The sequence below is a fragment of the Eriocheir sinensis genome, chromosome 48 (genome assembly GCF_024679095.1).
Source record: "Eriocheir sinensis breed Jianghai 21 chromosome 48, ASM2467909v1, whole genome shotgun sequence".
NCBI lineage: Eukaryota > Metazoa > Arthropoda > Malacostraca > Decapoda > Varunidae > Eriocheir > Eriocheir sinensis.
In genome coordinates, this window is record NC_066556.1 from 3,619,124 (window position 1) to 3,643,105 (window position 23,982).

A 23,982-nucleotide genomic window follows, 5' to 3' on the forward strand; every position below is an offset into this window, starting at 1 on the left:
ACCTACCTTACCAAACATCATATATCTTTCATATATCTTTTATATTTTCAACAAAAAAGGAAAGAATATGGAAAAATGAAATCATTTTTTTTTTTTTTTGAAAAAAGGGATAATAATGTTTTAAAAAGCGTCGCCTCCTCTGGTGCTGGCTGCTGCGCGACGGCCGCAGCAGGTGTTGAGAAATACCTCCTCGCTGATGTATATATCAGTGTTTATTTTAAATAAGGTGGATAATCAGATATGATGTTGCATCATTTTATGAGTGCTGGGATTCTCCCTGCTCCAGTGTTTTCCCAGACTGCAGGTAATGGGCACTGACCTGAGACCACATAGAGTTGTTGATTTGATGTGATGCCCCATGAACCTGTGAAGCCATTTGTTACCCATGCTATCTGTTTGGGTTGTTCTTGACAATCATTGCTCCATGCCGATCTGTACAATAATTTTTTCATAGCACAGTCATTTGAGTGCAGGAATACAATGGAGCAGTAACTGATTATTGTCTTTCTACAGCAGAATGGCTTCCAGAAGGAAAGCCAGCATTCTGGAGACAGACTCTGAGGACATTTTCCTGAGTCCAAAGCGAAAGAAGAAGCCACCAGGCAACAGCAAAAAAGATGAGGATGAGCTTAAAGTCAACTCACTGTTTGGGGAGTTGGTGACCAAAGCCGGCTTTATCCTGAAGAAGGGTGACGCACCGAACCTGCTGAGTATGTAGCATAAATTATGGTTCGTTGTATGTTAGCCTGAAAGGGAAAATTGTCATGTACCTATCAAGCAAATCAGGTGTATTCTTTTGATAATGAATTAGACTTCTTCATGAGATATAATTTCTAATAACATTTTACATTCATATTATAACTACTATATGTAAACAAAGTATATTGTGCATATGAGCCTTGAGGTGTGGGAGATTAAAATACTTATCATTGTATTTATTGTATATATGTTGGATGCAAGAGGCAAGGAAAGGGGAATGTTAATCCAATGTTACACCAGGAATGAGTTTGGACTGATCCCTCTCTTGGTTGGTCATTGCAGTCAGATATATTGTAATAATTGTAGTTTGATGTATTTGTTGATACTGAATGGCTTGTTTATTTCCAGACTGTGATATGGCTGTTTTTCGATCAAACTTAGCCTACAGTTTGAAGACCCATCCTTCCTGTCGTATGCCTGAAATTGCTAAGGAGTTTATAAAAGGACTGGAGGAGGTTATTGAGGATCCAATCAGGCTCAAGTGGTCCTTACTCTACACTCAGGTAGGCTACACATTCTTTTCTTGCATACATGTGTCAGCCCAAAGCTCTTAATGGTAGTGCTCCATAAGTCACTGTTAGGAAGCAGGAGCATTATTTTTATGGCTGCACACCTTAGCCTGTGCCAACCCCTCTGATTTGAATACAGTAGTGTGCAAGTCAAGATGTGCTGGCTGCATACAGTCTTAATTAAGTAGTATGTATGCAAATGTCTAATGAAGTCCAATTGTAGAATATTTCTCTCAGCATCCTGTCCTTCTTCAGTCTCTTTAATTTTTGTGCTGTTCATCACTAGAAGAATATTTAATGTCTTCCTCTCCCTCAGACTGTAAGGAACTGTGAAACTGCTCGAGGGCCTCAGCAGGATTCTCTCATTCGTTTGTGCCTCAACATAGATGAACTTCAGCCTTGTCTCATCCAGCTGCTGACTGAGAAGCTTCTAGAGACTGCAAATGATGATGAGTAAGTAATGATGTAATAGTGTAAATTAACCCATCGTGAATTATCTTGGTCGTCATCATGTATGTGTCATGTATTTTCTGGGAAGGGATGTATTTATCAGGCTAGTTCCAGCAAATTTATGCAAAACATGATCAGTAAATTGAGCACTGTCTTGTTCCACTGTAATTGCCACACCAGGCTCTTAGGCATTCAAGGTCATTAAGTAATCATCATTTTCAGCCATTTCTTGTCCACCACAGGACAGGCCTTTCCCAGTGTCTTCCACCTATGTCTGATGTTGACATACTCCATCCTGCTCTGCCAAATGCTCATATTTCATCTCTCTGTCTGGTCCTCTATCTCCCCTGACCTACAATTTCTGGGTTGTTTCTGCCACATTGGTTCTCTATCTGTTATCAGTTCCATGCTTGGCCTCTGAGAAAAATATACAATTACAGCCATATTTTATGTTAAATGATGAAGATGAGTGCATATGCCTTATGAAACTTTCACTTTGTCTTGCAGATTGAGAGGAAGGGATATTTGAGCATTAGTTTTTAGTGCATAGATTTCATAATGTTATCTTTAACCCGAGAACGTCGGCAGACCCTTTTCTGGGCTTTCACAAGTTGTGGCTGTGGTACGGTGGACCCAAAAAGGGCTCACCATAAAACACCTAATTCGAGCTAATTGTAGGCGGTGGTGGCATAGTGCAACCCACCTTGAATGCCCTAGGCCTAGGTCATTGTGATGGGTGAGTGATCTTGAGGTGGGCTTTTTTTATCATAGGTGGTGCTGTAAGGTCATGTCAGACTGAATTAGCTATCCATACATTAATCACTTGTCAAATTCTCTATAGTAGACAACCAGTGACTCTCAGTTAGATGCCACGCGTCACGAGACTGTTTATTTTGTAACAAACACCACCCAAAAAGAATGGAGTTTGAGTAAAAGTAAATATTTTTAATGGCTTTATGGTTATGAGAGGAGTACTCTGATGTACGTTCCATGGTCTTTTCTTAGTCTCAAAATGCAGTGTAATTTTGTCGTTTCTCGGCCACTTCTCGGCTTTCCCACAGCCGAAGCCCACTGGTTAAATAGGGAAGAAAAAAATGTAATACATATAATACCAATCAATATTTTCTTTTGTTTCACAGGGCAAGCACTGATGCCAATATTCCCATGTTGGTGTTAGCCAACCTGAGGTGGCTGGATTATATAGTTGACAATGAGACACTGACAACCAAAATGATAGAGATGATTGAAGGTTCTCCTGTGAAGGTATGTAATTTTAACAAGTGTAACTTTGTAATTGCTGTATTTAAACTGAGATATACTATAACAGTGCCAGGCTGGTGCTTGAATGATGGTGTTGTCCAGTTCACCTAATAATTTATCCCGCCACGTTGTCCGCTATTTTTACTTCTTGAATTTGTCTCCATCCCCTTATCTTGTTCATTATAAGAATAGGCTTGTTATGCTTGTGATATTTTTTACTGCAAAAGAAGTGGACCACACAGTACAGATGCACAAACTAGTGTAATTGTTAACCCATGTTAGCTTGATATTCCCTTGGCTGGCTGCTCTCTGAATGTGTTATCATTCTTGTAAATTTTTAACATACTTATATATTTTTTTCTTTCTCTCTTCCAGGTGCAGAAGGAAGTTATAACATATGTTCCTGACATAGTGAATGATGCAGACCATCCCAAACTGGCTGATGTATTATGGTGAGTAGTCTTGTGAACTTTATGTGTTGGAAGGGGGATAATGTTAGGGGCATATGCAGAGTTGTAAAATTCCTTTCATTTTACTTTGTTTCTTTAGTCTAAGCCTGTGGTGTATGTATAAAGTTTTCTGACGACTGGCTGGCGGTGACCTCTGCTCCGCCACATTTCACTGGTGGTCTCGCCTTGGCACCCTCTGCTTCAGGTCTGCCCAAATACACTCTTCACAAACTCATCCTTATTCATTCTCATCATGCCTGGACCAGCTGAGAGAACCATATAGCACTCATTCAACCACTCCACCCACCCACCCAAACCCAAACTCATATATGCATATTTTCATAATTCTTCATACCATCTTGACACACCACACATGCACCTCTTCCACTGTGCTCAAACGTCTTCCTCTCATAACTCTCCTGTGCACTTATTGCCTGTCTGCCCTTCTTACTCTCTCCCTCACCTCTCCTTCCATGCTCTCATGCTCACACAGAACTGTCCATGAATATTTAAATAAAACAATTTCCTCCATCTCCTCTTCCCCAACCAGTCCTTTCACCATTGTGCTCTCTGCCCCAACCATGTGTGACTGCAAGATCAGTTGTCTGCTTTCTTGCCCTCTTATATACTATGTATTACCTTACTCTTGACAACATTTACTTTCAACTTTTTCCTCTTACACATCCTGTTAAATTCATCTACAATCCTCTGCAGCATTCTCTCATTTGTTCCAACAGCTGTATCATCAGCAAAGAAGCCTGCCTTCATTGACTGCTTTGTACCTATCTCTCTCAATCTTGACCCTAAATCTGCTCCTTTGGCTATCACATCCCTGATACAACCATCCATACAAATATTGTACTGCCATGGTAACATTACACATTCGTCTAACAGCCACATGAACACCAAAACCCTCACTCAGCTCCCCTTTGAAATACACGACCCTCTTATTTCGTTATTTTTTATATTCGTTATGCTTTTAGATGTAGGGATGGGAGGCAGAGTTTTATTGGTACTTGGATGAAGAAGGGTAAACTGTTGTTTTTTCATTGATGATATTGTTCATAACCATACATCAGGTACAAATTAATTGATGAATACTTTTCTGAGAAAAAATGTGATGCACTACTGTTTTGACCTAGAGTCTGTGTGCATTTCCATTCTTTGAAAAGTAGAGCGGCCTGGTCCTCATGAGGGCCCTCTTCATGGTGCCAGAGCCATTCACTGCCTGGTCCTTGCTGCCACTCATTATCACCTGAAGAAGGAGGGAGATTTATTTACATGGTGTTTTATGAAGTAAATATCATGTTTTTGAAACTTAAAAGCGAAACCCTTACTGAACTGTTGGACCTTAACCATGCCTGCGACAATGCCTCAAGATTATTTGTGGGTGCCTGGCCCTTCTAAGTGTAATTACTATTTGTGTAATCTGTCATACTTAAGTGAGTTAAAGTCCTTGAATAATAAGTTAGATGTATATATATGTGAATAATTTCGTAATAAATTAATGGGATAGGTTGCAAAATTAGTGATCATATAGTGTCCATCTAGAATGTGGCATGAAGACTTGTGCTATTTTCAAGTATTACCTTGATGCAAGATGAAAGGAATTGCCAGGCCTGGGTTTCCTCAGCTGGCCTTAGCAGGATGGTAAGGATGTTGTCAGAGGGTGGAGCCTGCAGCAGCGGTGTAATGTCCACCACGAGCCGCCGCCTCACCACCTGAATACACAAGCAATTAGTTGTGTTAGGGTGATCAAGGCTGGGGGTGGAGGGGTATTTTAGTATTTTTAGGGATGTGTAATTTACAGTTTTCTTTAATACAAACTTGTCGCACATTCACCATTACTGGGTTCTGCATGGATATTATTTTAACTGGTACGTACTCAGTTTGCCTACCTTGTGAAGGTCGTCTGATGTGTCTGAGCTGTAGTCGTCATCCAGCAGTGTCGTGACCTCCTCCGACTCCTCCATGTTGATGGTCATGTGTGTGCTTGAAGCCATTTGCCATTTTTCACATTCAGACTTTTTTGTTTCTCCCTGATTGTCCATGAGTTTTGTCTTACTGCTAATATTTTTACTATGTTCATGACTGGTATGTCTTTGTTCAAGACCAAGACTCTTGATTGCACAGGAGACTCTCTCTGACACAGAGCTGAGTGTAGTGTGTCTGGAGTTCACTCTGTTGTTGGAATTGTTCAAAGGAGGGTCTGGAGTGACACACTCAGCCGCACCGAGATGAGGCTCAGATTCACCTGAAATAGAATAGATGCACACCTTTCACGTCTTGTATGATGCTCAATCTATTAATATGAAAACTTGCTTGGATGTGGTTAGCATTGCAGCAGCTGTTGTACAAATTACCATTCAAACCTACCTTATTTGCTGAAGCTAATATTCTGGTGAAGTACAAAAACTGACAGAAAGTTAGTGTGTAGATGGTCATGAGGACAACATTGAGGAGTGAGATGTGAGAACGGTATGCAGTAATGAGTTACCCTCCGGGGGAAGGAGCCTTGAAGCTGTGGTGGTGCTGTCGATGCGTTCCAGGATGACTTTTGCAGGAACGTCTGTTCGGGGAACTTTTTCAATGCCATTCAGGACCAGATGACAATGTTGCACCTGTGTCCAGTCAGAAAGGTGGAACACCAGGTATGTTCCCATCTGTCAAAGTAATGTTTATCGGCCTGCTTCAATTAACTTGCATTTACAATGTCACTGAATTTGAAATTACACCTGGCCCCCTTTGTTGCAAGGGTTAAGGGATATGGACCCTTGCAAATAGCAAATATCCATGAATGTTTGGTGCCCTCCCTCACACAAAAAGCTCTAGACCCACAAAAAAACCCAGCAATTTTACACAAACTATACCTAATAAAGCATTTCCTTTATCTGAAAGCAGCTTAAAATATTAGAAGTAGAATTATTCATCAGCTATATGTACTATAAACTGTATTGTGATTTACATAAACTTACAAATACATTATCATTGAAATCTCACTTAACTGTTGAGTTCTCACCAAGAAAACTCCTACATTTTTCAGCTTCAGGTGCTTAAATGTATCATTCCATGCGAAATGTTTATTAGTGAATGCTTTTTTCTATAAAAATATAAACACCTGGGTATAAACACTGTACCATAACTGACAGCTGCTAATTTGCTGATATACATAAACAGGTTTGTTTGCTATGTTCATCAGCTGAACAGCTGTTTGCAGTTATGATTTAGTGTTTTTACCCATTTTGTATTTTTATCACCTGATTTTTATAGAGAGAAGCATTCACTAGTGAATAATTCACATGGAATGATATATTTAAGCATCAGAAATTGAAAAATAAAATGGGTGAGACTTCGTGGTGAGGGCTCATCAGTAAAGTGAGACTTCAATGACAATGTATTTGTAAGAAGTTTACTTTAATATTAAACTTCGAATACAGGGGGACAGGTGTAGTTAAGAAATGTCTTCAAGAATGCATTTTTGATTGTTTATATTTCGTCACCAACGCAGCCGTCGACAGGACCTGCAGGAGGGTGTGCAGGGTGGGCGCTTCGCCGGGGGTGTGGGTGTGGCCGGTGTGGCCGCGGATGCGTGTGATTCGAGGCACTGGGAGCCGCACCTTCCCATAGCAGGACACGATCTGTACACAGGAGAATTATTTAGTGTGCTTTATTTGAAGGAATACAATCTTAGAGTTCATCAAAGCACTCCATTTTTTTTCTTTCGTTTGTCAGTTTTATGGGCATTCATTCATGATTTTTGTTTGGATGAAGTGATCTGTGAGCATTCATTTGACTAATTTGTGAATTATTAACATATTCAGCCTGAGATTTGAATAGCCATTTTTCTCTCCTAAACAGTATAGTTAACCAAAACACGTCCCAGCTCTTTAATCCACTCTCAAAGTGCGTGCCGCTCTTACCAAATAATTTAACTCGGTAACTCCATTGCAGTCTCATGCACTCTGTCATTGGGAGATAATAAGTTGGACAGGGCATTATAGGGGGCAGGGATATGGCAGTACCTGTGGGCGGTGATGGTTGTAGTAGCAGCCCAGCGTGCGGGAGAGGGCCTCGAACACACACAGGGACTTGAGGTGCGGCGCGGTGAGACACACCACGCGCGAGCTCACTGGCATCACCTCCAGCTGATCCATGGCGCTCCCCGTCCCTCCCACAGTCACTGCCTGCGTCTGATAAGGCTCACTTCCTCCTCATACATAGTTTTCCTTATTCACAAAGGTCATATTTCCGAATGCTTAAGCTATTTAATCACACTGGACCACAACTAGATCACTGTTTCGCACCGAGTTCTCGTCTAGTGTTTCCAAATGATACGCAACACCGGAGAAGCCGCTTGATTCCTTGCTATCAGCCTTGCGGGAGCACACTACGTAGTTGAGAGGCGAGGAATGCGTGGTGCTTGTCAAGTGGTCTCGGTAGGGCTCGCGTGATCACCGAGAAGTGGCTCCTGGTCTCCTGGTCAACTCGATTACAATATCAGGTTCATCGTATCTGACGCCACTCTTCAATGCGGTTGCCTCTCTCTCTCTCTCTGCCGTGTTGATGTATTGCTGATTTGGCTTATCAGTGCTGTTTGCAGATAAACTATCTACGCATTTATTGGTTGTAGATTGTCTTGCTGAAGTTAATAAGAATAAAAGGTCAGGTGTCCTCGTGCCGTCCCGACTTCCCGTGTAATGGTAAACATCACATCTGTACGTTACTGTTTACAGGGAGGATTATGCTCTGACATTCGCTTGTTTCTCTGGGACGGCCGGCTTTTCTCATGACAAAGTTTTTTCGGGCGATGAAATACACCCTGTCGATACGCACTGCTGACTGGAAAGATAACGTATTGATCACTTGGCAGGAGTTAATATCGCTAGCACAGTAAAGTTTGTAACACTGTCCGCGTCTTTAACACGTGTCCGTGGCGGCGTGCGTGGGTTTGCGAGGCTGGCGTGGGTGTGAGATAAGATTGAATTATCTCTGGGCAGAGTTTAGGAAGGTGGTTCACTGTAGCTATTTGATAACAATTATGCAACGGAGCATTACCATACGTACCACATAACCCCAGTGGTTTAGATTAGCCTTCAGTGATCTTAAACTGGATAGAGGGAAACAGTGAATATAAATCATCCGCATAAAGAATCAAGGAACGCTGAGTTATGTATGAAAGGCAGAGTGAAGTTGCGTCTAGGCTCAGAGCAGTGGTCCCTAACCTCTGTAAAGTGACATATTTGAGAGTTAGGTAGATGCCACGGGCCTTAATTTTCATCGATGGAATGTAAAAAATATAGTATCTCGTTTGGTAGCAATATATCACTTCATTTCACACATTTTGTTTCATTAGCTAAAAAATCTTATGCCTATCTCGCCGCAAAGGACGGTAACACATATCGCCGCTTGAATAATAACCTGTTGCCATAAAACACTAACCCACCGCCGCATAATTAGTTCAAAATTCAGCAACGGTAATTTGCGTCGGAAATAGTTATCAAAGTGATGATTAGCGCGTCCAAATCTATCGGAAAATAATATGACGTCGACCACCGGAGTGAGTTGTGTTGTGATTTGTAACACGTAATGATGCGTTTACTGTACTTCTGTAGAGAGAGGTCACTTATTATTATTATTATTATTATTATTATTTTACTTATTATTATTAAACTTGCATATAAAAACAAACAAGTCCAGTACTTGTATATGCAGATGGGAAAGCTATTTCCATTGTGAATGTAGGGAACTTTGAAATAAAAAGTGTATGGTAGCCGTACTCATCCGTGCGTATAGGTATAGTACAGTTCGCAGAGGGTACACTATGATCGGAACTGTGTATGGCGGAGCACGGGCCTTGGTACCGCCCTGTGTCGGGGCTCCTGCCGTGTGTCCCGTGACGATGCACACACACACACTGAGTCACGACGACGGCCAGGTTCTTCTTCCCTCACAGCGTGGCCGCGGGTGTGTCTGTGCACGGCGGGGCGGGGAGGTAGTAGCCAGGCGTGTCCTGGTGTGTCTCTGTTAGGTGATCATTGTAATAATGCGTGACAGGATGCGCGTGTCACGCATGTTTGAGTTTGCACTAAACTGGTCGATCTTGGTACGGAAATCGCAATATTTTCTTGTCTACTGAACTTAGCATCGATAATATCATTGTGGTGGTGTCATATTTATTTTCTAAATCCTTTGATAGGTTCTCTGCACTAGTTCGCAACTATTTACCGAGGCTGGTGTACTCAGGCGAACGCAGTCCAAAAAATAAGCGGGCCTTGCACCTCATACGAGTGGCAGCAAGACGTGCACTGCCGTTGCAAGCCAGTACAACACTGTTGATCTGGTTCGTCTTAGCTCTTAAACCACTTGATACTGATGAATAAGCTCATTGTGGGGCCGCTCACTCAGCGCTGGGGGCGTCTCTGGCGGGGCCACTCAGTGCGCTTTGACAACACCTACGTAGTAGTACTTGGCATGCATCACATGTCTCACACCGTATCTTGTAATGCAGGTGCTTTGTATATTCATAAAATATTCACGCATTTCATGGAATAGTGAGTGACGAGGACATGCGCGTGGAGGTGGTGGTCGTGGCAGACATGTCTCGCTGGGCGAACCGAGAACACACCGCCGCACAGGAGGGACTCCTTGACTGCCTGTATTCAGCGGAAGTGGCTGGTGAGGGGCAGGGTTGTGGGTACGAGCGTGGCACTGCAAGGTCATGGAGTGTGGCTCTCTTACTGCTTGTGGTACCCCTACCCGCTCTCCCGCCACCCCCCTCCTCCTCCTCCCTGTCACTCAGCCCGGCTCGCTCACCTGCACCTAGACGTGTTGTGTTCATTTACTCATGTTACACGTAAATACGCCACGTGACCACCGCCTTTGCTCACCGTCCTGGCCATCACTTTCGTAAACACCGTAACTGCACGATTATTTGAAATTAATGTAAGAGTTGTATCTTGTGAACGAATTATTAGGGCAAAAAGACTTCGTTTACACCCTTTTCCCACCAGTAAGCAGCAACATGTTAATGGGTGACTAAACCAGATATTGCATCACGTCAACGGTTCCTTAAAAAATACCCGAAGGTGTTACGTAACAGTTCACACCGCGCTCCCTCTGGCCTCATTAATTCCACAACAGTGCCCTCACTCTAGGCTCCCACACCCGGCACACAACGTTACGGCTTGTTTTCTTTTCACTTCCTGACTCCCATTCCTCCTACGTCAGCGCCACACATTTCCTGACATTGTTTTTTCCTCCTTACAACAACAGCCTTGATCCTCCGCTTCATCTTTCCCCTCTCGTCCTGTCTTCCTTTACAATCATTCCTAAACAATTATGTTTTGTGTGTTCCAGGATCACTTATTCATGCATGATTCACCTCTTCATGTTACATCTGCTATTACAGTCAGTGGAAATTCCTGTTCTGTCGACCTGCTTTTCTTGTAACCATGGAAAAGCATCATACTGTGGCATTATGTGATCTGTAAACCCATTTTTGTCATTGAAAACACATTTCTTGTACTGTGATGGTTCGAAATGTAATTTTTATATGACCTGAGATCTTTGACCTCTCAGTCCTCACAGGTCAAATCTAGTTTACCTCCAAATCTTAAATAAAACCTTGTGGTACGTACTGAGAATGATATTGAAGCCATACTTTAATAAAATGCACCATTCTTCTGGTTATCTGCATCACAATAAATAACCCTCTACCTTTTATACCTAGCTGCAGTGATATATCCCTTCATCTCTCAAACTTACATGACTGTCCTACCCAGGGGGGTTTAAACCTCCTTGACCCTACTTTAGACAGAAGACATTCCTCACTCATTTTCCAGTTTCTTCATAAATTATGTCCAAAGCCCTCTTACTTTGCTTCATTTCTTCCCATTTTCAGTTTATTGAAAAAATTATCAGCGTGTTAATCATGTTATCAGTTACCTTATGCCTTTATTCAGTGGGTATAGGTAAAAGGTAATTGAAGGTGTTAGCAACACTATACAGTCAACACTTTCACACCTTCATTGTAGTCATATGATATCCAAGAGTCACCTTTAGCCTTGTGTTATGGAGGGCTTACACAGAAAAATTGTCTTTTCTTGTAATCACATATACTTGCTTGATCTTTACAGTGACCTTTATAGCACAACCCCTGAGCTGACCCCTGCCATCCTGGACACTCTTGGGAACTTGACCTTGCCTCCTGAGAGCCTGGCAGAGGTGCATCACTCTGTCCTGAAGACCCTGCATGCTGCCAGGCCTGAGCAGCTGCCAGTAGTGGTCAAGTTCTTGCTCACCAACACTCAGGTCTCCGTGGCATACCAAGTGAGTATTTCTGCTTGTTCTGAGTTGAAAAATTTAGTATAGTTTGCTCAGTAAGCTGCAAAGTTGCCTTTCTTTGTTAAGTTTGTATCTTCTACCAATATTCTCTTATTAACTACTGTTCTGAACTTGCAAACTGCATGCTAAGCTACTAGTTTCTATGCCATCCTAATCCCTCAGGGAAGAGGAGAGCATCTTCATTCTTTCATTCCTTTCGCTTATAAATAATTTTTAAATCACAATGTGTAATTAAAAGTAAAGTTGGGAGCATGTGCTTTATCTGTGCATGGCATTGGGGCTCATCTCTATCCTGTTGGTCCTTTGAGTCTGTGGTGAGAGAGAACCCATTAATCCAACACAGGGCCAGTATAACATCCACATTACCACAGTTTCCCTCCCCCAAGTTTCCCTAGGTACACATTTATTGACCAGCCTGAAAGGAAGGATGAACAGCTGAGTGAGCTACACGCTGACAGCTCAGACTGGGATTCGAACCCAGGCCCACAGATTCATAGTTAGAGATTCTAACCACAGCACTGCAGAGGTTCTGATATCTAATGGTGACATAATAAGAATCAGTATAGTATTTCATGTTAAATCTTTAATCTGTAGCTCCACTTGCTTTGTTTGGAAGACTGTCACCAACAATGAAGGTGGTGACTGCAAGGTCTCCTGTTCTGTTGCAGGTTCTAAGTGACATACGAATGAAGATCAACCTTCCTGGGGACTGCCGGCCCAGCAGAGGCTCCCCAAGGAAGGGCCTCAGCAGCAGCAGCATTCCTTCCTCATATGTAGCCAAAGATGACCCTGCCTATGAGCTACTCCTTCTTGATAATATTAAGATGGCTGCACTCATACACAAGTTCCTGACCTTGAATTGGTTAAAAGTATGCATTTCATTACACTGTGTAATTTTGGATGTATTATCAACTCTTAGAATAATTGTGTGGCCTGATATTGGTAATTTTCATCAGCAAACTATGATAAAGGTGTGCCCTTATACTTAGTCAAGATTTTTTTTAAATTTCTGAGAACATTAAATTTCAGAATGAAGTTAAAGTAACCTTAAATAATTTTCAGGTTATCCAAGATGTGTATGATGTGGCCAGTGTGAAGCCCATTGACTTCTTGGTCCTGCTCATTTTGCACAATGCCATCCCCTCTCACCGACAGAACATTGAGAGCATCATGAAGAACAAGATTCGGACAGGAATTTTCACAGATAGAGTCCTGGGAAAGATATTTGCTAATCATGTTGATGTACGTTTGTGCATTATTTGTTCCATGTTACTAACACATTTGAAAGCAGATTGGAGGCTTACAATTGTTTGTATGTTTTATGCTTATATTTAAATTTGAATATGTTTACAGGCTCTGAAAGAAAATTTTGGACCCCTGAAAAAAATTTCCAGTATGCTCATGAGGTCTCCAATCCTGCTCTTGAGACTGACTGGGGCTACTTTCTACAAGTATGTTTTGTTTCTTTCATAGTCAGGGTTATTAGTAGTGTAGATGAAGGAGTGGTTCTGCCTCACAGATGCCTTAAACCCACCTCTGCTGCCAGACTTGCTGGAATAGGGTCACTGTAATTCTGTTACATGGAGTAATTCTTATGGCCCAACACCAAAGGTTAACAAGTTCAGTTCAGTCTATGAAATGTAACATCTCATGAGAATGTAATTTATTGAGTTCTGTGAAGTGTAAGATAAAGTATATTTTCTATCTCTATCAGACTGTCCTTCCTACACTTGGATGGTCACTACAGGCAGGAGACAGTGCTTGGCCTCCTGCAGCACCGGGGAGATATAGCGGCAGTGAGGCACACCACACTCGGTCTTTTGTCCACTCTGGCTCATGAGCACACTGATATTATGTCCAAGTTCACCATATTCCTGAAGGTACTTTGTTAACATTCATTGATAAAAAAATAATCATTTATGTATGAATAATTCCTTATTTATTCATTATCAGTTATTCTAACAGTATTTACTACTTTATAAAGTATGAGTCAATCCTTTTCAATGCAGGGCTCCATGGAGCTAGTGGATAGGCTGAGCATGAGAGAGGTGAAGAAGCTGGTTGATGTGGTTACCTGCCTGTTGTTCAGCGACTCCACTCACGCTGCCATGCAGGATGAACTTATGATTCTTGTGAGGAAGCAGCTCTGTCACACACACTCAAAGTAAGTGATGCCAGAATATGTATTCCACTCACACAGCTCTTCTAGACAGGGTGGAGTCTAGGGCTCTTCGTCTCATCAGCTCTCCTCCTCTTACTGACAGCCTTCTACCTCTTAAATTCCACTGCCATGTTGCTTCTCTTTCTCTCTTCTATTGATATTTTCATGCTGGCTGTTTCTCTGAACTTGCTAACTGCATGCCTCCCCCTCTCCTGCAGCCTCGCTGCACACGACTTTCTTCTCATGCTCATCCCTATACTGTCCAAACCCCTTATGCAGGAGTTAACCAGCATCTCCATTCTTTCATCCCCTTCACTGGTAAACTCTGGAACAGTCTTCCTTTATCTGTATTTCCTCCTGCCTATAACTTGACCCCTTTCAAGAAGAGTGTCTCAAGAGACCTCCCCACCCAAAATTGACCTCTCTTTTGGATACTCCTTACTTTTGACTTTTGTGGGAGCAGCGAGTAGCGGGCTTGCTTGCTTTTTTTTTGTTTGTTTTTTTTTTTTTCCCTTAAGCTGCATCCCTTGATATAAAAAAACACTTAATAGCCTGTCTTGCATTTTTTTATTTTTATCTATAAAAGGAATAATAAAAGGAAAATCACAATGTTTTGGATAATATATATTTCCTACAAGTACATTATTGTTTCACAGATACAAGCAGATTGGAGTTGTGACAGCTGCACTTATTATAAAAAATATGGTTAAGGATGATGATCAGGATGCCAGCAGCAGCACTGTAGAGAGTGATAGTGCAAGGTCCAGGACACATGGCTTGGCTCTAGAGGAAGCTGAAAACCTGTTGTCCCTTGTGATGTCCTCCACAGCCACCTCACCAGTAGCCTCTGCTCTGTTCATGGATGAGCTGGCCTCCATATCCCTGAGGGAGAAAATGAACAGTAAACTTGAGGTACTTGTAGATAATACTGAGCTTGTAAATCATTCAAACCTAAATACTCTAAATAATTTCAGATCATAACTGCATTTTCCTAATAAGATTGAGTTCTTTAACTTATAACTGTCATTCAAAATTGTTGGCATGTTTGTAGTAATACTAAATGTTTTTATGCACCCCTGATTTGCACAGTTAAGCTGACCATAAATTGCCAGTAAACTCACACTTAGATTTCCTCAACACCAGCATTAGTGTACAACAAAGCTACTATAAAAGTCTGTTTTGAGAATACTAATATTGTGGAGTTGTTTGACATCAGCTTTGCTAATTTTTTACTATTTATTAATTTCAGTTGCGGATGCGTGACATGATGGCAGATGAATTTGAAAATTTATATGTGACAGACCTAGAGCCGAATGCTCCCCAGCCACAAGAACCATTTCAGATGGGTGCATATTGGAACCTGGATGCTGACAGGGAAGGAGGCTGTATTGCCCTCAACCTTGCCCCATTAGTGGTCAAAGCAGAGGTCACAAGACTTGACCCAAATGACATAAAGTAAGTGACTTGCTTTGGTTATGAGTACGACTAGTCCAATGGTACTTTAACATGTTATGATAATTTATATAATGATATCTATTTATCTTGATTGAATCATCATACATACATGTAATCCCATTCCAAGAGTAATGAGGTTGTCCTCATTTCACTCTGACAAGTGTAAGCAGCTGCAATTTAGTCTTCTCTGCTATACATGTTTTTATCTTTAGTTTTATTTCATCATTGCACCATGAGTGTAGGTTTGGCATGTGTTCATTCTAGTTCGTGCTTGAATGGAAATCAGCTGTTTTGATAAATGTTCGGACTATTTTTTAAGTAGTATATTTGAATGTCTATGTTTACAACAGTAGATTTTTACCCAGTCGCAAACTAGAATGTGCATGTGCCACATATATCAAAATTCACACTTGTTGGATGGACTGATGAAACAAAAACAACTATAGTATGTTGCTCTCATAAATAAATGCCAAATTAAGCGTTCTTTATTGGAGCCCCACTGTTTATTTAGTAGGTGTAGCTACCATGTTACTTTTGGTGATAATATAAATGATTGAAGCGTGGCATAACAGCATCATTGTTATTTTTAGCATTTTGAAAATGTATTTCATCTATATCATTTTTCAGTTAAAGCTTCATAATGTATTCTGTTATGTTTTTTACTTTGCAAGATGGCTGCAGGCACTTGTAATAATGAGTGTAAAGCAATCATCCTTATGTAAATATAAATAGATATCCTTATGTAGTTTGATTGAGATGGTTTAGAGTAATGTATCAGATGTCACATGCCTGATCACCTCCATTAAATTATTTTTCAGGACCAACCTCATCTACCTTGCACCTCAGTTTCGACTGTTACGTATGCTGGAGTGTCGCATCCATGACGGGGAACTCAAAAACATTGATGCCCTCTTGGGGTGCCCAGTGATCTGTCCAGCTCCTGCGGTGTTTGAGAGCTTTGATTCCATGGTGGAGGCTCAGCAGCATGCAGCACTGTCATGCCTCTTTTATGTTACCAACTGGTTTCGTGAGCTTCTGAACGCCTTTGTGACTCAGAAGGACCGTGAGTCAAAGAACAAAGTAAGTTGCCAAACTAGGGATAGATGATAATTGTGTGTCACATTGCTGACCAACATGTCTCCATTTTCTGTTTTAGAGAATACTGTTTCATACTTTGATACAACTAAATACTGAAATGTTTGGTATGGGTAATTTTCATTATATTTAGGAGGTTAAAATGTAATGTGCATTTCTTTAAGGTTTACCAGCGTCTGGAGAAAGTAATAGATACAGAAAACATGATTGCTGACTTCCTGCCAAAGTGTCCCAACTACATGCCCCCAATAGCAGTGTTTGACATGGACTACTCATCAGGGGCACCGACAGTCACCATCACCAGCCTGAAGAAAGGAAAGAAGGGAAGGAAGCCAGGCTCCGGGAAGGGGTTAGTGGCTTATTTCTTGCGTTATCATGAATTGTTATTTTTATCCATGACATAATAAAAGATTTTAATAATGACTCAAAGAAAATACTTATTTGAGAATGACCTAAAGAGACCATTCTCAAATATAAATGGTCTATAATCATTATAGGAATTGCACAAATAAAAAAGACGCCTCTGTAAAAGATATGTTCTATTCAGTAAAAGTCCATAAATCTGAACAGCCATGGTGAAATATATCAAGAGCAGAGACAAACACTCGCATGGCAGGTCGGACAATCGTATACGTGAGTCACAGCAATCGTAATTCGAAAAATGTATAATAATATAGGTCGATCGTAAATGCGAAATATATTAAATCAATACATTGTAAACCAAGGGAGACCTGTAGTCAGAATTTTTAAAGCCAGGAAATCATAATAAGCAGCTGCTTGCAGTTGTGATCCAGTGTTTATACCCATTTCATATTTTTATCACCTGATTTTTATAGAAAGAAGCATGCACTAGTAAATAATTCGCATGGAACAATATACTTAACCCCTTCAGTACAGTGATGCTTATGTCAGCTTCATGGAGCCTTGGTACATATCAGTGACGCCTAAGTTGGCATAATGACGCCCACCAGCCTTCTAGTCCACCATATCAGCAACAGGCTTTTGGAAATTCATCTGATTTTGTTTTATAATGTAACCTGTCATGGAAAATTATTATTACTTTTATTACTGTTATGATTATTATATTTATGAATAATGAAGTTATTTCCCCAAACTGAATTTTCATATGATTTAGGAAATATATCAAAGATTTAACATTATATCCTAGAATATGAAATGGGGCAATATGAATACCTTGTAGCTCAGTGTTGACAAAACTGCTTATCTGTATCTCTCTCTCTCTCACACACACACACACACACACACACACACACACACATGCATCACCCATCAGTTAGGGGTTAACTGTGCAGCATAATAATTTTTCAGGTGTAAATTATGACAAGGATTATGATATTTTTTGTCAACTATTGATTGGCAGTTCTGGTGCAGCTGTGACTGGAGATGAGAATGCAAGACGTATGACTCTTGGTATAGTGAGTGCTACATGATGAAGGCAATCATGTAGGCAAAGTGGGATTCCTTATTGTATTTGCATTGTTCTAATATACTGCTTGGTGTGGGAAATCATGACACTGATTTTTTTCAGGAAAGGTCCTAAAATCAAAGGGAAGAAAGCCAACACAGACACCACTCAGCTTGGGACACAGCTGTGCACCCAGCCCATCAGCCAGGTGGCCCTCACTCAGACTAACAAAGATTCCCCAGAGAAAAAGGTAGGCACTTTTATTTCTCCCTCACCATAACTTTAATTAGTAAGATGCAGTGTGCATTTACTCAATATGTTTAATGTTTCGTGTGATGTGTAGTGACTCATGACACATCCGTCCACTCACCAGGCTGGGTCAGGCTCCGTGGTGAACATGGCTTCCTTGCGCCCATTCCTGCGGGAACTTCACTTTGATGTCTTCAATTTGTTGTTTAGAAAATTGGCACTGAACACAGATTTAAACGTAAGTGATGAGTTTCCAGCCTTAAATATGTGAGGAGAAATGTAACATTTTCAGGACTCATCATATTTCTTTGATTTAAAGTTATTTTTACTATTTGCAGTTCACCAATTAGTCAACTTACTGGTAAGAGTTGCATTAACATTGTGATGCCTAACATGATTTTAATTTTAAGATATGTAGGCTTGGTTACACATTTGAATGAACCATGTATCATAGTTAGATGTTGGATCTAATCTATTAATATGTTGGTTTTATTTATTATTACTTCATGTGTGTATTTGTATCTGTACATGAATATATTTGTGTATGTACTCTTATCAGACTGAGGGCCATATAAGTCTTCCTGCGACTGAGTTTCTGTTGACTGACCTGAACTGCAAATTGGAGCATGTATTTGGAACCAGCAACAAGAGAGCCTCTGCCCTGGGAAACCCCCAGGAGAAGAGTGAGTCATCCTGAGCTGAAGTGTCCTCTACATTTCCAGACTTTTGCAAATAATCCTCTCACTAAATTTTAATTTTAAATAAAAGAAATATTTTAACATTTTTTCAGTTCAATCAATTTTTTTTAACATTACATTGTCAGATATATTCACTTGTACACACTTTCTTTGTCTGGTATATGTAAGTATGGATTTAGTTTATGTAAATATTTTAAGTTTGTTTGAAATGCATGTCATTTAGCATTGGAGAATACGTATGCTAATTACTACCTTAATGTGGCAGGTATTGGTCACTCCCATTTGGATCTGTTCACTCCTGCTGAAGTCTTTGAACACACAATACACATTGTTAAACCAGTGTGTGTTCACCTGGAAAAAATCAGTACATTCTTCCATGTAAGTATTCAGTTGAATTTATGTATATGTTATTGTTGCTTTTCTGTGTATTTTTTCAGCTAAAAATAGTACACTTGTAATATATTATCATTATTATTTCATGTTTTAAATGTTGGTTTTATATTTTCAAATTGTGTAGGAAATTTAACTTTATAATGATAAAGGCAACCTTATGTTAAAAGGGAATTTACACTACCACATTATACACTACCACCATCTATGGCATACTTAAAAGCATATTTTATTCCCTCAAGACCATGATAGCTGACAATGATGGCATACTGGACGCTCCCAACATGTTCACCAAGTACACCAACCCAGTGATGAAGGTCAACCAGCTACTCTTCACAACCCTCTGCAGTCTCTTCTCCTGGCAGGGCTTGCAGCAGGAAGCCCACAAAGAGGTTCTAACATGTAAGACTGTAAGATTATTTCCACTGCTATGCCAGAATTGTGTTAGTGTGGCTGGCTTTCTCATTTGTCAGTCTCTTTATTTTGCATTAGATTTGTATTGCATTTTATTAATGAATGTATCAGAAGGACTAAGATTGTGATACACAGAAGCTAATTTAATATGTCCTCTTTTGTTTCCAGTAATCCTTCATGTTATTGCAAAAAGGATGGAAGGAGATGCTGTAAAATCAATGGAGCAAGAGGAACTTATCTCCACTGCCTTCAAGTACTTTTCTAACTTTCAAGCCACAGTTGTGGACATGGGGACAGCTGCAGCATTGGTGCAGACTCTGGTGGCCATCATTGCTCTCCCACAGCATGAAGATTTCTCAGACAAAATGAGTAAGTTCATTTCCTTCCATTGAAGAGTGGGAGAGTGGAACAATCATTTAGTCTTTTTTTCTGAGGCCTAATTAGTATAATGTTATTGCATAAATACAGGTTGCAGTAGTAAACTTATTTCCTGATGTGGGAACATACTTGTGTTCATTAGCCATACGAAGGTATTTACAATTTGGCCTGATGTTTGTTTATTTGGAGAGATATGATTTGTTGTTAACTAAATACACCATGATCTTGGCAGTTAAGGTTATTGAAGAGCTCTTGAAGAGGGAGTGGTACACAACAGGAGGAGAGCGCGACAAGGGGACAGTTTTCCAACAGCATCTTTATGTCCTGCTGGAGGTATCACTGCTCTAAATGTGTTTGGGTAATGAGTGTGTCATGAAGGAAAATAATGTAACTTAGGCATACTGCTATCTTCTTTACTCCTTTTAAGATGATAATATTAAAGTGTTATTGTCATTCACAAGCATTTTAGATTGAAATAACTAATCAAGGCAAAATGAAGTATGAGCTCTCCTATTTTGTAAACTGTAAAACGTAATGCTTGCAAACTATCCTACAGGTGTATTTGAAGCAGAGCAAGGAACCGTTAAAACAGCTAGAAATCCTCTGCTGTGAAGGACTTAACGAATTCTCAACAGACAGCAGTAAAGAGCGTCACTCCGACAGCTTCCCCACACTCAACAAGTAGGTCACAGCAGCATACACTTTTTTTTTTCCCCCCATCTCAGCCTATAGCGCCGGTAGGCTTTCTTCAGGGGCCTAGCTGGTGGTCGGACCAAGCCTGTTATGGCGCAAGCAATTTTTATAGTGGCGCCAGTTATTATCACTTGTTCATTTACCTTCTAAAAGTTTCATAAATAGTATTTTACTCAGTATATGGATTTGTTAAAGACGTGGTTTATCTACCAAATCAAGATTTCCCAACCCAGAGCCACTAACTGTGAGGGAACCTGATATTTCCCATGCTGCAGTATATTCTCTTTGAATTGTTCAGTATTAATGGTAGCTTCTTTTTACAGAAATTCCTTAATGGTGTATTACAAGGTCATCATGTCCTTCTTGGTCAGTGGAACGACAAAGTCACTCTCCCATATAAGTACCACATCATCAGATGACAATAAAAAGCGTTTGTCTGTCTGGAAAGCATCCCTCAAGGTCTTGCACACACTAGTCACAATACTGAAGGATTATTACAACAGACAAATGTTGACCACTTGTTTGAAGGTAAGAGTTCATTGATGTTCTGAAGTCATTTTAATATCACATAAATCTATTAACTAATATATTAACAAGATATTCAATTTTTTCCAGTTTGCTTCTTCTTTCCTGGAACTTTTCCTGCGCAGTGCTATGCCTTTGATGGACACTTGCCTTCGTCAGCACAATCAAGATGTCGTGATGCTGCTGAAGGATCTCCAAACTTCAACCAGATTCCTGCAGCATTTGTGCACTCATTCCAAGGTAAGCAGAGACTGGTGGTGCTGTAAAGATCTCATCTTGATTAATCTTGATAAATGAAGAGGTAGGTTGGTGAATAACCCACTCAGGAGCTGCCTTGCAGTCCTTTTGTATCCTTGTGTAAAGTTCCAAAACTAATAATAAATTATGAAGGCCCACTTTGGGAACCATAGTATTATCACAATGAATTTTACAACATTGATAGTGGTGGCATTTAATTAACAGGTTAAACAAGACACAACCATGACCAGGTTCGTCCCGCGCCTGAGGAAATCTTTGGAGACCCTGGTGTACAGGGTTAAAGCCATGCTGGCTCTCAACAAGTGCCATAATGCCTTCTGGATGGGAGTCCTAAAGAACAGAGACATACATGGTGAAGAAATATTGTCCCAGGTATGTTGATTTTATTTAGCTTATCATCATACTTACATAAGTTTCCATCCATTTATGTAGTAGATGCATTATCATTAAGTTAATACACCTGTAGCTAAAAATCAGGCTATGGCTGAGTGGTCACTGTGCGGGCATGGTGAACCCATGGACCTAGGTTCGAGTCCCACCAAAACATGCAAAAATTGCTTTGTGGCCGACTTTGTGCACTTGGGGGAATCTGTGAATGTCCGAATCCACAAGAAGTGAACCTTTGAATATGGGGGATTTGTGTATTCAGCATACACTTTGATTAAATACATTATGTAGTTTTGAACCATAGTTGTTCATAATCAAAGCTCCACAAAAGCCATATTCTCCACTTTTTTTCTGTATTTGCAGTCAACTAATGCTGATGCTGATGAGGAGAGCAATGAAGAAGAGGAGGAAGAAGACAGGGAGTCTGATGTGGAACTTGGTGATGAAGACCAGTCATCAAATATTGGAGAGGACGACAAAGCTACTGACTATAGTAATAGTTTCTAAAGGTCTTGGAATGAATATCTGTGTACAACTTAAGTAATCAATTTGAAATGTTAATCTTTGAAAGGAAAACAAATTGAGAACTTTCCAAATTACAGATAAAGAAGCGCTTAATTTTTCTAATTAATTATGGACAATGTAATGTGCCTCAACTCACTACAGTGTGAAACACTGATACAAATCTTTTAAGTTAAAGAATCAACATTAAAAATGGCTTAAAAAGAGTCGCCTTATATTTAACTAACTACTGTAATGGGGAGAATAAGCTCAGGGGCATGTCGCTTCACTCACTTGCCGCCTCTGCTCTTGACGATCCTCCTGAGCATGCTCTCACGCAACTGCCTTGTCCATCTTACGTCCTTCCTGGCAGAGTTGATCAACTTGCCCCACCCGTGAGTTAAGTGGGCATCCCCTTTGTCTCTTCCACTCAGGGTTATCTTATACAAAAACAACCATATGAGCAGGAGTTACGTCCGGGAGGCATGCCACTTGCCTGTATAGCTGGACTTTGCATTCATGAAATAGGCTGGTAACAGGCCTTGATTCAGTTTCATCATGTAGGCGCTGGTTTGACAATGCCAACTCTGGCCAAATGGGCATGTGGCACACCCCAGATGTTGGTCCTGCTCACAGGGTTGTTTTTGTACGAGACAACTGTGAGTGGAGGAGACCATGGGGATGCCCACGTAACTCATGGCTGGGGCAAATCGATCAATCCTGCCCAGAAGAACTTGAGATGGATATGGCAGCTATGTGGGTGCTTGCTTGGAAGGACTGTTGGGAGCATAGGCAGTGGATGAGGCAAGGCACCCTGGGTGTATGCTCCCCATTGGTTAGTTTTTGTTGGAATATTTCTTACAAGCCTGTTAAATGAATCAGGAAGGTAACCTAAATGAAATGTAATAGTGGTTACCAAAGAATTTGGTGTAATGACCAGAAGTTGAAATGCCCTCCACAATACTGGTAATAATAATGACTGTGGTGCCATAAAAGGGGAACTACTTTAACTTTTGGGGTGATATCTTTACCAAGGTATTATCTGCTGTTTTGTATTTTATAATTCAGATGAAAATACAAGAGATTTGTTGTTTTCCTAGAGTTCTTACTCTTTAAAGTTCAGTGATGCAATAATTAGCAGGAGTTATCAAATACTTTCAACAGTTTTGCTTATTGTAACTTGTCAATTTTCTCATGATTGGGTGCATAATCTTACCATCGTTCTGTAAACATGATTTTTTATTAGTAACTGTTAAGGACAATATATATTTGTCATCATGATTGCGAGACCTTAATGGAAAGAAATTCAAATATATTTATACATTTATACTACTTAAATAAAAAAATTCTACTTAGTTTAGTGTTCAGTATTTTATCCCAGAATAGTGGATGACTGAAAAAAGATTTTGCAAAACAACTGTGGGTGTGTTGGGTGTTCTTGAGGTGTGGACGTGTCTGCCACGCTCCTGGGTCATACTGGTCATGCCCGTGTGGTCTGTTACTGGCTGCCCTTCTGGACACCTTTGTTGGGAGCCTTGACAGAGGCTGACAATGAGAGTCAAAGGAAAAGATTGGGTTGCAG

General features: G+C 40.5%; 2 protein-coding genes across 6 annotated transcripts; one reads left to right on the forward strand and one right to left on the reverse strand.

The window, feature by feature from the left end:
- Window positions 1-491: 491 nt before the first annotated feature.
- On the forward strand, window positions 492-23,756 carry LOC126981469 (Fanconi anemia group D2 protein-like). 2 transcript variants are annotated; one of them, XM_050832535.1, is made up of 27 exons: window positions 492-710; window positions 1,108-1,262; window positions 1,585-1,721; window positions 2,858-2,981; window positions 3,354-3,430; window positions 11,563-11,755; window positions 12,439-12,639; window positions 12,833-13,012; window positions 13,124-13,221; window positions 13,485-13,650; window positions 13,780-13,934; window positions 14,588-14,843; window positions 15,181-15,386; window positions 16,205-16,466; window positions 16,646-16,830; window positions 18,031-18,157; window positions 18,281-18,394; window positions 18,716-18,839; window positions 19,120-19,232; window positions 19,487-19,646; window positions 19,827-20,027; window positions 20,269-20,369; window positions 20,593-20,717; window positions 21,053-21,257; window positions 21,345-21,494; window positions 21,717-21,884; window positions 22,263-23,756. In XM_050832535.1, the coding sequence occupies exons 1-27, from the start codon at window positions 518-520 to the stop codon at window positions 22,404-22,406; spliced, it is 4,320 nt and encodes a 1,439-aa protein (XP_050688492.1). In that variant the 5' UTR covers window positions 492-517; the 3' UTR covers window positions 22,407-23,756. The 2 variants fall into 2 exon arrangements, with proteins under 2 accessions (XP_050688492.1, XP_050688493.1); XM_050832536.1 differs by lacking the exons at window positions 492-710; window positions 1,108-1,262; window positions 1,585-1,721; window positions 2,858-2,981; window positions 3,354-3,430 and adding an exon at window positions 10,785-10,834.
- Window positions 3,004-9,833, reverse strand: LOC126981471 (uncharacterized). 4 transcript variants are annotated; one of them, XM_050832539.1, is made up of 7 exons: window positions 9,653-9,833; window positions 7,450-8,066; window positions 6,949-7,065; window positions 5,925-6,090; window positions 5,326-5,681; window positions 5,017-5,148; window positions 3,004-4,682 (listed from the first exon to the last, which is right to left on the reverse strand). In XM_050832539.1, the coding sequence occupies exons 2-7, from the start codon at window positions 7,579-7,581 to the stop codon at window positions 4,566-4,568; spliced, it is 1,020 nt and encodes a 339-aa protein (XP_050688496.1). In that variant the 5' UTR covers window positions 7,582-8,066; window positions 9,653-9,833; the 3' UTR covers window positions 3,004-4,565. The 4 variants fall into 4 exon arrangements, with proteins under 4 accessions (XP_050688496.1, XP_050688494.1, XP_050688498.1 ...); XM_050832537.1 differs by having other exon boundaries at window positions 7,450-8,266; XM_050832541.1 differs by having other exon boundaries at window positions 9,706-9,788.
- Window positions 23,757-23,982: the final 226 nt, after the last annotated feature.

Bases quoted from the DNA above. Each gene is read 5' to 3' on its own strand.
- LOC126981469 (XM_050832535.1), top strand. From the start codon at position 518: ATGGCTTCCAGAAGGAAAGCCAGCATTCTGGAGACAGACTCTGAGGAC. The intron at 1,722-2,857 runs GTAAGTAATGAT...TTTGTTTCACAG, and splicing joins GAGACTGCAAATGATGATGA to GGCAAGCACTGATGCCAATA. The intron at 19,647-19,826 runs GTAAGACTGTAA...TTTTGTTTCCAG, and splicing joins CCACAAAGAGGTTCTAACAT to TAATCCTTCATGTTATTGCA.
- LOC126981471 (XM_050832539.1), bottom strand. From the start codon at position 7,581: ATGGATCAGCTGGAGGTGATGCCAGTGAGCTCGCGCGTGGTGTGTCTC. The intron at 5,682-5,924 runs GTAACTCATTAC...ATTCTATTTCAG, and splicing joins AAGGCTCCTTCCCCCGGAGG to GTGAATCTGAGCCTCATCTC. The intron at 4,683-5,016 runs GTAATACTTGAA...CTCCTTCTTCAG, and splicing joins TCCTTTCATCTTGCATCAAG to GTGATAATGAGTGGCAGCAA.